This window comes from Coturnix japonica, chromosome 3, assembly GCF_001577835.2.
Source record: "Coturnix japonica isolate 7356 chromosome 3, Coturnix japonica 2.1, whole genome shotgun sequence".
NCBI lineage: Eukaryota > Metazoa > Chordata > Aves > Galliformes > Phasianidae > Coturnix > Coturnix japonica.
The window spans coordinates 79632771-79645553 of NC_029518.1; the positions used below are offsets into that span (position 1 = coordinate 79632771).

Sequence of the window (12783 nt, forward strand, 5' to 3'; positions counted from 1 at the left end):
ATTTTACTGTGCTTATCTCTTTTTTTTTTTTTTTTTTTTTTTTTTTTTTTTTTTTCTTTTCTTTCCCCCATGGTTTAGATACTTGCTCATAAATGTAGGAAAATTTAAAACAGTGAGTTGGTTGGTGAGTTACCGAGTGGTGCAAGGCAATGGTGTTCTGAATGCAAACCTAATAACTTAATGGAGGAAATGTATCTGTTAAAATACACCAAGATATCTTTAAATTACTCTAAATTTTTTATTCTTCTCTTTGATTTATGGTACCTGATGGATGCAATTTATGATTTATATGAAACAATCATTATGATTTTTTTTTTCCCCACAATAATTTAGAAGTGTGGCTTAATTTAAATACGTTTATTAAATAATATTTATGACTGCAATGTGAGATCAAAATTGCATGTTTGCCATTGAAGACATAGTTCAGAGACCATGATTACAAAGGAGGTATCATGAACAGAATAAAAAATGTGAAGTTTAAGATGCATGTAATTCATGTAACTTTGAGTGTTATGGGACACAATCACTGGGGGTTGATGATTCCTGGTGTCCTGACTTCTAGTGCGCTCAGTTCCAAGGTGGATAAGGCAAAGGAGTACCTGACTCCTTGAAGCAGGCAGATGCTTGGATTGAGACAATAAATTCTGTATGCCAGTACGTGACACGTAAACACTTGCTGTGCTTTGGAATAGTAGCTGTCAAGACTTTGGATAATGTGATTAGAGGAGTGATAGCAGGTTAGAAATTGTAGTAGCTACTGATAATAAAACTTCCTCGTGTACGTATGTAGTCCATATATGGGCCTTGGTGAAAACTGAGCGTTGACAGAACTCAGTTCTGGGTTTGTGAGCTTGACTGACACTTTTTGAGTCGGAGGTCCATTGCAGACCAGCTTTGTGTCAGAGCCTACAGATTCTGTTGAAAATTGTTCCTCATGCACAGGTTTTAAAGCACAAAAGTTTGAATTTGTTTTGTACAATAATGACACTATCTTCTCTTTACTTCTTCCCCTTCTAGTTTAACCTCAAGACTTAGAAGATATAATACACATGGCACAGCTTGTAAGACTTTTTCAGACACTGTTATTTCTAATACTTCGTGACTACGTCTCAGCTGAAGATGGGGAAACAAGAGCAAGTAAGTCTAAATTTTTTTCATTTAAAGCTTAGGGCAATTTTCAAAGCATGCTATATGCTATGTATTTTCAGTCACACAAAGACATTTCTTTTTATGGTAATTTTCCTTGTGAAAATTCTATGATGCAATATCTTATTCCTCCCATAGGAAGGGATTACCTTTATAAGTTTCTTGAAAGCATCCAAGGTAGCAGATGGTACAGTAAAGGCCCAGTCTTAGTTTAGAGTAGTGTCCTGAGTATTTATGTTCTCATTTCTTCAGAAGTCACAGGCATTGTATTTACTAAATGATTAGACAAGTGTGGAGGTTGAGCTGATTAACTGAACATTTTCCTTTTAATAAAATTATAATATGCTGTTAACAGCATTCAGCTGAGGCTCAGGGCTTTATGACAAGTTTTGGAGGTGCCAAATAGTAGTTTCAGAAGACCATTAAAATGTAGTTGTAGAAGGAGTGGATATTACTGCTGAATTCTGTAGTATTCAGATTATTTTTCTTCAGTGTGTTTGGATTTGCTAACAAAAAAGGATTTTTCTATTTGTCATCTCTGCAGACAATTAGATATTGGGAAAAAAAATAATTCCTCTCTGCTGATTGCATGAATTGCAATTGGCAGCTGGGGAACTAAATTCCAGAATATTTCATAGTCGTTTTTGGTGATAATGTACAAAACAGAAAGTGGTATAGATCTCAGATACCAAACTGGATCTGTGTAGCTTACTGAAACTGTCTTCCTTTCTCTAACAAACTCAGCTGATTGTTTTGTTGTTGTTGTCATTTTAATGTGTATTTATTTTGACGTAGATTCAAATACAAACAGTAATTGATATGAAAGGATGTGGGTGAGTTTGCTAAAATGTTTGTTTGATTTTTGTTCTTTTTAGGTTGCAGAACTGCTCCAGCTGATTTAGTCTTTATCTTAGATGGCTCTTACAGTGTTGGCCCCGAAAACTTTGAAATAATCAAAAGATGGCTTGTCAATATTACAAGAAATTTTGATATAGGGCCAAAATTTATCCAAGTTGGAGTGGTTCAGTACAGTGATTACCCTGTACTTGAAATCCCTCTAGGAACTCATGAATCCACTGAAAATCTTATCAGGGAAATGGAATCCATACACTACCTGGGAGGAAATACAAGAACAGGAAGAGCTATTCAGTTTGCCTATGACCATCTTTTTGCAAAATCTTCAAGATTTTTAACAAAAATAGCAGTTGTTCTCACTGATGGAAAATCCCAAGATGAAGTCAAAGATGTAGCAGCAGAAGCAAGGAAAAATAAAATCACTTTGTTTGCAATTGGTGTTGGCTCAGAAATTGAGGAGGATGAACTTAAAGCTATTGCCAACAAGCCTTCATCAACTTATGTATTTTATGTTGAAGATTATATTGCAATATCGAGAATTAAAGAAGTTATAAAGCAAAAGCTCTGTGAAGGTAAGTGATCATAAAATGTTTTAGAGGGTATGCAGAATGGAATTCTGTATCCATACTGATTTCTTCCACAAGCAGAAATTCATGATCACTATAAGGCTCTTGATAACCTTTCCTATGATCTTTCTTTTTGATCATGCTAACAGAAACCCCTCTTGAAATGTTGTTTCTCTGCTAGACAAAGAGGGAAAGATGCAGTATGTTAACACAGTGAATTTAATTTCAGCATGTAGAATTTTGCCCTAAGTTCCAAATTTTTTACACTGATGTAGTTGAGCACATCTCTGAGTGCTGAGGATATATGGCTTACTTCATTCCTTTTTCTAGGTGCAGCTGATACATATCCACTTCTCAGAGTTTCTTCTTGACAGTTGTAGGGATAGCCTATTATTCCAAACAAGAATCATTCTGCAAGCGTGTGTTGAATAAAACAAAGAGACTGTTGGCAAAAGTGTCTGGAATTGTAACAAGCTGATCTTTGTGAAAAGGATTTTGTAGAGGAATTAGCCAAGACCAACAGTGTAAAATGACTTTTTAGTTTTAGAATGCTGCAGCAGTGCTATTGGGTAGAGTTTTCTGATAACTTTGTAAAACAGTTTATTTCCTGTGTATAAAAAAAGCAAGCAAATTTCTTTTAAAATATCACTCAGAAGGATGGCTAATATGCATCAGTGCTATGTAGTACATGTTTTATTACCAGGAGTTGTTGAAAATTATATTTTATTTGTACCATATTTCTGCACTTCATAAGAACAAGAAATGGTTTTCATTTGATCTCACAATGAGTATTGACTTCATTTAAAAAAGAAAGTGTTATTTATGCTGAGTTTAATAGTGCTTATTTCTTGATAAAATTATGAAAATCATAATAATTCCATCTGGCTGATGTAGTGAAGTCAAGTCAGTCCAAAAGTTAAATCAACCAAGTACAGCTGAATTCTTTAATAAAACTTCATGCAGGGGTGGTTTTCTCAAAATAAGCACAATATTTTCTTCAAATAAACACTATATTTTGTCAAGATAAATGTTCTCCTTTCAGGATTATGTGCAGTCACAGAGTTTTGCAGTGAATTTTTAGTGTTAGATGGATGCTTGGATGTGATGATCTTTAAGGTCTTTTCTAACGTAGATATTTTTATGACGCTAAGCTAGCTGGTGTCCTTAAAATTCAAATACAGTATTTGACTCAACTCTTGCAGCACTAAACTGTGACTGCTGACTACATGAGCAAATTAGTGTTTCCTTTTACTGATTTATTTCTAATGACCCTTTTCCTCCATGCCCTTAACTTGCTCTCCCTTCTCATTGACATTCAGAGATGCCTCTTGTGAAGAGTGGGCAGAGCCAATTGGCAGCTTTGTTTCTACCTGCAATGTTTTTACCAGATGAACTCAAAGACCAACAGGCTGGGGAAATTTTGTACATGAATAGTGGATTATTTTTTTTATATTTTTATGATTGATTTTGATTCCGAGAGGAAGTTCAGTAAGGGCAAAGCAGCAATGATTTGGATATGGTCAACCACATGGAACTTTCTTGAAGTTCTGCAATTTTGAATTGGTCAACTCTATTTTAACGTTTGAATAAATGCAAGCCTTTACTCTTCAGTGTTTCTAAGTTTGTTATTTAATGAACCTAAGAGTATAGGGGCAGTATTTTCCTTTTTGGGAAAAGAAGGCTGAGGTTTGGTGCATTGTGTAGCAAGTAGAGCTGATATGAAGTGCCTTGCATGGATGGCTGCCATGTGTCTGTTGGGAACTCCAGTGTTTGTTTTAGAGTATGCCAGGGTGAAAAAAGCTGTTGATCCTCTCTTCGAGAAAGGATGAGGTGTCTGAAAGGCAAATATGGCTAAAAGCATCCCCAGATACTTAAGACTTCCTGTCAACATCTTCTGGATGTTGACTATTTCTGTATTGCTAATGTTCTCCCGTAATAATGCAGAAAAGATTGTTTGTCAAGAATGCATGTAAAAATAATAGTCAATGTAGACCTCAGAGGTAGATATGAGATTTTATCATCTGAAAGCTTTTTCATGCTTCAGGAATGAAAAATGAAGTATCAGAAATCTATATGAAGTCACTAGAAGGGAATGAGACATAGCTGTAGGCTGGTGAGTTGCCGTGAACTGGAAACAGCCCTGTCTCCAGTGAAAGACGGCTCTTAATTTTACCACTGACTTCTGCATCCTTTGTAATGGCCCAGTTAGATATTGTCAGAATAGTCCTGGCAGAAGATGGACCAGAAGACCCCAATGTGCCATTGAAATTAAACAGTAGTTTCTTAATGTATCATTTGACACATGCTTTATTTATATTTATTTGATTCAGAATAATGGCCCTCTCACATAAAGTAATCTAATTTCTGCATTGTTTGATTTTTACAGCATGTTTCTCATACTGTGACAGAGAAGATATTTATGCATTTGTTATCTTGTTAGCATATGGTCTTCTGTTGCCTGTATTAATGGCCATTATTTAGCTTTGAAATAAAGAACCTTGTAGCAATATCATGCAATCATTCTCTCTGTGCTTTTTACTGTAAATAAACCTGAAAAACAAAGTGTGGTTATTTTTACTTATTATTGGAGCATGTGGACCTAAAATCCTATGTCTGTGTTTTGAGGCAAATGAGAAGGAACGTAGTGTTGTATTTTCCTTTTTGTTCCTTTTTCATTTTCATTGTAGCATTCAGATGGTAAGTGTTTTAATTTGCTTTAACTGGTGGGAATTATTGCAGTTCTTTCTTATACAATGAAGCAAATAAGTTGTAATGTATTTTTGTTTTGGGACTGTGGTGACCTTATGCTATGGAGAAAAAAAAGAAATCCAAGGGGAATGCATGCAGTTTCTTGCTGCTACTCCAGGTAGTTGTGTCATGTCCTGTTAGGGTTGATTGTTCTTTCCCGTCACAGGTAGTTTGTGCATACTCTCTAGCTGAAGGTTTACTTGAAGTTCATGTATCCCACTTTTCCCACCAGAATGGAGATAGCTTCTCATTGCCCTTGCGTTGGCTAAAAAGAGAAGCTGTGAGGCATTGCTAGTCTTGTATAGAAATAAATGCCAGTCTAAGACCTGAGTTTTCTGGCCCCTCCATCATGATGGAGGTCAGAGAGCTCTCCACCTCTTCTTCGGAACTTATTCCTAATGTCCTTTTTATTTTTCTATGAAGATGTGTGTTTCAGAAGAAACAACGGAAAGTGAACAATGAAAACATAAATAGTCTAGCATAAGTTTAATGTAATGGAGCATTTTTGTTCTTTTAATTCATTTAATGCCATAATTCAGTATTGACTTTAGAATTAAATTTCACTTTTCTCTCTTGCACATTTTGAAAACAGTTTAATTCTGCTGCCTAGTATTGGTTTTTATGTAAAAAAGATTAAACAGTGATAACATTAAGCCTACTTTAGTTTCCACAGAAAAAATACTACACAGTTTTTGTCCAGCATCAAGCAGAAACCAGTGTAATAAAAATTGAGAAAATGGAAAAAAAAAAAAAGCTGTAGATAATCCTGACTATTTAAATTTTCAGTCTAATTTTGTAATTAGGAAAGAGACTGAATTAATCTGAATTGTTAATGCAGTAGAGTAACACTGGTTTTGACACCAAACTGAGTGGTGCAGTTGATAGACCAGAAGGGAAGGAAGGATGCCATCCTAAGGGACCCGGACTAGTCTGAAAGACCCATGTGAACCTAATGAGTTCAACAGGGCCAAATGTAAGGTGCTGCATTAGGGTCAGGGAAATCCTAGGTATGTGTACAGAGTAGAAGAACTATTTGAGAGAAACGCTGTGGAGAAGCACTTGGAGGGTTCTGGTGGTCAAGAAGCTTAATGTGAGCCAGCAATGCGTGGTTGCAGCCCACAAGGCTGATTGCACCCTGAGCTGGGTCAAAAGAGAGGTAGCCAGCAGGGGGTGGGAAGTGATCCTCCCGCTCTTCTCTGCCCTGTGAGGGCTCATCTGGAGTACTGCATTGAGGCCTGGGACTCCCAGTGCAGGAAGGATGCAGAGCTGTTGGAGTGGGTCCAGGGGAAGAAAGGAAGATGATCAGAGGGCTGGAGCACTTCTCTTATGCAGATAGGCTCAGGGAGCTGGGCTTGTTCAGCATGGAGAAGAGAAGGCTCTAAGGAGACCTCATTGTGTCCTTTCATAAACTGGACAGGGATGGACTTTTTTCTTGGCCTAATAGCAATAGGATGAAGGGAACGTTTCAGTCTAAAAGAGGGGAACTAACTTTACTCAGAGGGTGGTATGAGCCACTGGTGCAGAGAGCTTCAGAAAGGCTGTGGGTGCTTTGGAGGCATTCAAGGCAAGACAAGATGGGGCTTTGGGCAACCTGGTCTAGTGGGAGGTGTCCCTGCCCACAACAGGGGGATTGGAGCTGGATGATATATAAGGTCCCTTCCAACCCAACCCTTTCTATGATTCTATTGTAGCATTTTGAGACCAAGAATTCTAAAGTATAAGCCCAATATTTTTATGAGTCAAATATTCTAATATCTTTTTAAGTACAATTAGTTGCAAATCAAAATAGCAGTATGTAGTTGCAGTAAAATGTGAAATCTCTTTATTCTTGCTTCATGTCTCAGAGGATTCTGAGTATCAGTTCTCTTGTACTTCAGCAGCAGTTATAAGTTTATTTTTTATTTCATGAAGGGCAGCAACAAAAAATTAGGTAGATAAGAGGTTACCTTTTGAATGTTTTAAGTTGCATTTTTAACTGTATATGCATTTCTTACTTTGCAGAATCTGTTTGTCCAACAAGAATTCCAGTGGCAGCTCGAGATGAGAAAGGATTTGACATTCTTGTAGGACTAGGTGTGAAGAAAAAGGTTAAAAAGAGAATTCAAATACCAACTACTAATGCTAAAGCTTATGAAGTAACATCCCGTGTTGACCTGTCAGAGTTGACAAGGTATTTACACTGATAAGTAAGGTGCTAAGTGTGATAAGATTTTAATGTTTGTTTAAATTGAGAGAGACTTGTTTTAAGATTTATGTAAGTGTTCAAGTATTGGCCTTTTTCTTTTCCACTGCCTTATTTAGGAATGTGTTTCCAGAAGGTCTGCCTCCATCCTATGTGTTTGTTTCCACTCAAAGATTTAAAGTAAAAAAGACGTGGGATTTGTGGAGAGTTCTAAGCCTGGATAAGAGACCACAGATAGCAGTCACAATTAATGGAGAAGAGAAAACATTGTCATTCACTACAACAAGTTTAATAAATGGCACACAGGTTATTACTTTTGCTGCACCTCGTGTAAAGGTAAGAAATAGATCAGCATTGTGCTGGAATGCTCATTTAAATACACATTTTTCCTTTGCCCTTTATGATGTTTTAAAAATGCATGATTTTTATTACTGACTGTATAGGCATTTAAAAATGTATGGTGGGTACTTTGCCCATGTTTCCTCAGCATCCACAGCAGCTGCTTTGCAAGTGGTTTTTACTCAGCAGTTTCCAGCAGGTAGTTGTGAAGATCACACAGAATTTTTTGCACACAGCTCATAGTTTAACATATGCTGGAAAGTGCATTCCACCTTTGATGGTAGAGTCTAGAAGGTGAGAATAAGGGTAGTCCATTTTTAGTGGAAGTTTTTTTGTTAAGCATCTAAATTCCTTGCAAATGCATAATGAAATGAGTTACTTTCTTCTCTAGAAGAGCACAAAATGAGCTGGGTCTGGATTTGTTTAGCTCTCTGTTGAATAAAAATTCCTTTCAGCTGCTTGTTTTTCTCACTGAAAGGATTCCCCTCTTTGTGTAAACACTTCTTAGTGTATTCTGTAAGTTTCCTCTCAGTCTTTTTTTCATTATTCCAGTGAAGTATTCAAGTCTGTAAGAAAGATGAACTAGGTTGCAGGAAGAAGATTAAATGTCTCCACTCTCGTGTTCATACTGGTATAGGAATACGCAGCCTAAAGAGTCCTGTTCCTGGCTCAGGGAGTATTATTTTAATTCAAGCAAGAGGGACACTTTGGCAAAAACAAACAAACAAAAAGAGTGGGAAAGATTTTCCGTTGGAGCAATGAGAACTATTGCAAATAAAATTGTAATCTATAAAATACATTTGCAACAGAGATGCTACATAGTGTGTGGTGCTCTGAAAGTAATGCCTCCTATTTTTTTATCTTGGCTCACAATGTCAAGGGCATATGTTGATGGTATGGCAGTAGGAGTTGAATCTTTCTGCCAATACTCCATTCCATTTCGTTGCTGAACAAAGGTGGCAGCAGTGGGGCAGTCTGACAAAAGGACATCTGACATGGAAGTGTCTATGAAGCAAAAGTGTGTTGTTGAATTCCTCTGTGAGGATAAAATGACACCCACTGACATTCACTGATGCTTGTTGAACATTGATGGAGACCAAACAGTGGATGTGAGCACAGTGAGGTGGTGGGTGGTGCATTTCAGCAATGGTAACAAGAGCAGTAGCTCACCTCCAATGGTGCAGACTTTTATAGGCGCAGCATGCAGGCTTTTGTTCATTGCTGGCAAAAATGCATAGCTAAGGCCAGTGACTGTTGTAAAAGAGTGTTTAGTAGCTGAGAATTTGCTCTATGAAATAGTCCTACTTTGCTTCTTGCATTTTTTGTAGTTTCCATGGAAATAAATAGGAGGCATTACTTGTGGAGAGACCAGTGTATTCAGTGAAGTGGAATTAATTTATCTTCATGCCTACAGAAGTTAGTAAAGATACCTAATGAAAGGGGCATGTTTAAATTGCTGTTATGTATATGGACTTACTGTGGGATTGATTTCTTACATTTAGTTATGTGGAAGGTGATCTAGGCTAGGCTAAATAGCTAAATTGTTATTGAAGTTAAGGGAAAGACTCAAGAGGGTTGTATTTCTTCCTATGTTGATTTTCTTTTCTTAGGTAGATGTGATCACTGCTTCTCTAAAGCTCTCTCTCATTTTGTTGCCTATGTAAATATACTCTTTGTTTAAATCTTAGGCTGAGGTTCTGTGATATGATGAATCTAGTACTTGTCCTTTTATAATAATTCTGAAGTACAGACTATTTATTAGCAAGTATAATTTTCTCAATTGTGGTGTTGCTTGACTAATACTCTGTTTTCCTGTGCAATTGTAAATATAGCTTAAGTGTTCAAAATTATTTCTATTTTCATTTAAATTATAAGTAATTTTGTTTTAAATGTTTCCATTTTCTTTGCTTTTTTAGACATTGTTTGATGAAGGCTGGCATCAGATTCGTCTCTTAGTTACAGAAGACTTTGTAACTTTGTATATAGATGACCAAGAAATTGAAACAAAACCATTACATCCTGTTTTAGGTATTTACATCAGTGGACTAACCCAAATAGGAAAGTATTCTGGAAAGGAGGAAACTGTACAGGTATGCATATGTTAAAAGCACAGTAATTCAAATGTCACATTATTGTATCTGTTGTACTGTATGTTAGCATTGCGTTGGTGCCTTATTTTTTCCTTCACTTACTCTTCTAATTTACAGTAGGTTGAAATTTAATATTTAAAATTCTAGTAGAGGGAATGTGAATTCTCAGAAGGACCCAGCACTACTGGTGTATTCTGTATAGTGAACTTAGCTGGTGCCTACAGGGGGTGTTGGTTTATGGTGAGTCACTGATATGATAACTGTCAAGAAAGGATGAAACTTGTCAACTCTGGCTATGTTGCACAGCAAATACTGGGTGCAGAAGGGAGCATCATTTTCCTGGTGTGCTGGGGAAAAAAGCACCAAAAACTGCTGTATTGAGGCTGTCCTTTATTCTGAGGAATGGTAAATTCCTCTTGCCTTCAGATATATGCAGACACCAAAAAGCTGATTACATCAGGCTATATAGGCTAGAGCAGTGGTGAGAATTGTAATGCCAACAGTGTTCCAGATGTTGACTAAGAAGATTTCTTCCATGCATTTATAAAAATGTGGGCAAAATGATGTTAACATTAACAATTAGATTGAGAATAAAAGAAGCATTACTAAGATATACTGAATCACACAAGTAGGCAGAGTTTTTCTACTCGTTTTGTAAGTCACAATTATATTTTTTTACACTTCAGTGCTTAATTTCATGACCCTTACAGCTCCTGTTAAACTATGTTAATGTGTTTTGCATCATCTTCGTTAACTCTATTCAGATGCCATTAATCATTTACTCTCAGTTTTGTGCATTTGCTGCCAGGCTTCAGTGCTATTATTATCATATTCTAAAACTGTACACGGAAACTTGGACAGCATACTGTGTGTGTGACTCAGCATTTCTGATAGAAATATAGTTTGTATGGCAACGCTCTTTATGAATAACAGTGAATGCTTCCCACGTATTTCTGGTAGGCACTTATTTCAAGGAAACCAGAGATTTTGGAGTTGTAATCAATCATCTCACGCATTTTCCATGTTAGTGCAGGATTATCTCATTCTCACACTTTTGTATATTCTAGGATTTTAGGGTTGGTTGTTGTATTTTTTTTTTTAATTTAATAATTTATTTATTTTTTTTGTTGTAAGTCTCTGCAGAATTGGATTTCCTAGCTTTCCCAACAATACAGTTACTCAGTTGAAGAATGTTATTAGCAAAACATTTAATCTAAAATAAAAATGAAAACGTTTTAGGAATGTAGCATTGTATCAGAACATCTCTTGATAGCAGACTAGAAAAAAATAGAAAATCTGCCTCATGTTGCAGTTCTGTATTTCAAAAAATACTCATATTGCTACATATGGTATTAACAGACTTGATATTCTTTCTTCCCCCTGCTTGTCAAACTTATGATCTGTGATTTCTTGTTAAGTGATATTGGGGCTTTTTTTCTCTTTGTGTCTGTGATAGCTTCACGCTAGAAAAGCTGGCTTCAGTGCTTTTGTTTTCCTATAGTGGCAGAGCAGAATAGCACAGATTTTTGCTTACCTGTTGCCAAAGTTTCTATTGGTTGCTTCTTATAATTTTACATCATGCACCTGAACACTAAATTATTCCAAATTTCAGGGACATTTTCTGATACTTCACCAAAATTTAGTAATCTTACATCTAGAATCACAGAATCAAGAAAGCTGTAAAAGACCTAAAAGATCATCCAGTCCAACCATTCACCTATTACCAATAGCTCCCACTAAACCAAGTCCCTCAACACAACACCCAGTCGTTCCTTGAACACCCCCAGGGTGTTCAGAAGAGGCAGATCAGTGTAGACATGTCTAACCAGGACTGCTAAGGTGAAAAGGGAAGTGCTGGTTTTACTAACTAAATCATAGGATTGCCAAGGTTGGATAAGACCTCCAAGTTCATCCAGTCCAATACTTGTTCTATTGTAACTTTCCAGACGGCATTGGCAACTGGTTTTGTTTGTGCTGTGCATGTTTGGGTTTATTACCAAGGACTGAGGGTATTTCTATTATTTTAGAAAACAAAATCTTGGGTTGATTATTTTTCTTTAAACAATTCTGTTACAGAATGTTGAATCGGTTGCACAAACGAATCATTGTGAGAAGCCTCACTTTAGGGCTCCTACATCTTTCATTGATTAACTTTAGTGGACACATAGAGCTTTCACTTTCAGTTGCTTTTTAATATTATGTTCGTTTTTTAAACCTGTGGAATGATATAAAGTAAGAAGGGTCTTGTTTAAGCATGTAATGTCAGACTGAACGATTTTTCTAAAAATGTCTCTTATGTCTTAAATTATAGTTTGATATACAGAAACTGCGAATCTACTGTGACCCAGAGCAAAATAATCGAGAGACAGTCTGTGAGATCCCAGGATTTGTGAGTACAATAGATGAACTTCTGTGACATACTTGGCTTTTTTATGTGTCACCGTTTGAAGCTGACTTAAGACTGCAGTATCAAGTGACCCACAATTTGTCCACTTTCAGCCTGAGTTTTGCTCAAACACATTTTAAAAGCTTTTTTCATTTTAGATATTTGACAGTGCTAATTTGTAACAGCAGTGTAGAATAATCTCAGAATTTTCAGTTACAATTCACGTACCTAAACATTTCAAGTTAATAAAACAGCTAGATTGCAGCAGTGTAAAATGCTTTAACTTATCTAATATATATTTTGCTACTTCCTCTGTGAAAATTCTGTATGTACTCAACATACTTATATTTTTAAATCACCTTTTCATATCAGAAATATCTATGCTGAAGTCTGTTTTTAACATCCCAGTGGCTGAAGTGAAGCCAATATTTTATGAAGTATGTTATTAATAAGACAGAAGTAAAATGCAGT

At 36.3% G+C, this 12783-nt stretch overlaps 1 protein-coding gene across 2 annotated transcripts in view; it reads left to right on the forward strand.

Moving 5' to 3' along the window:
• COL21A1 (collagen type XXI alpha 1 chain) overlaps window positions 1-12783 on the forward strand; it is a 99436-nt gene that overhangs the window by 25824 nt on the left and 60829 nt on the right. For both annotated transcript variants that reach the window (XM_015859231.2, XM_015859230.2), the window contains 6 exons: window positions 1018-1137; window positions 2022-2573; window positions 7317-7485; window positions 7617-7833; window positions 9753-9926; window positions 12238-12315. In XM_015859231.2, coding sequence (XP_015714717.1) covers window positions 1050-1137; window positions 2022-2573; window positions 7317-7485; window positions 7617-7833; window positions 9753-9926; window positions 12238-12315 — 1278 coding nt within the window. In that variant the 5' untranslated portion in view covers window positions 1018-1049. The remainder of the gene's footprint in view (window positions 1-1017; window positions 1138-2021; window positions 2574-7316; window positions 7486-7616; window positions 7834-9752; window positions 9927-12237; window positions 12316-12783) is intronic.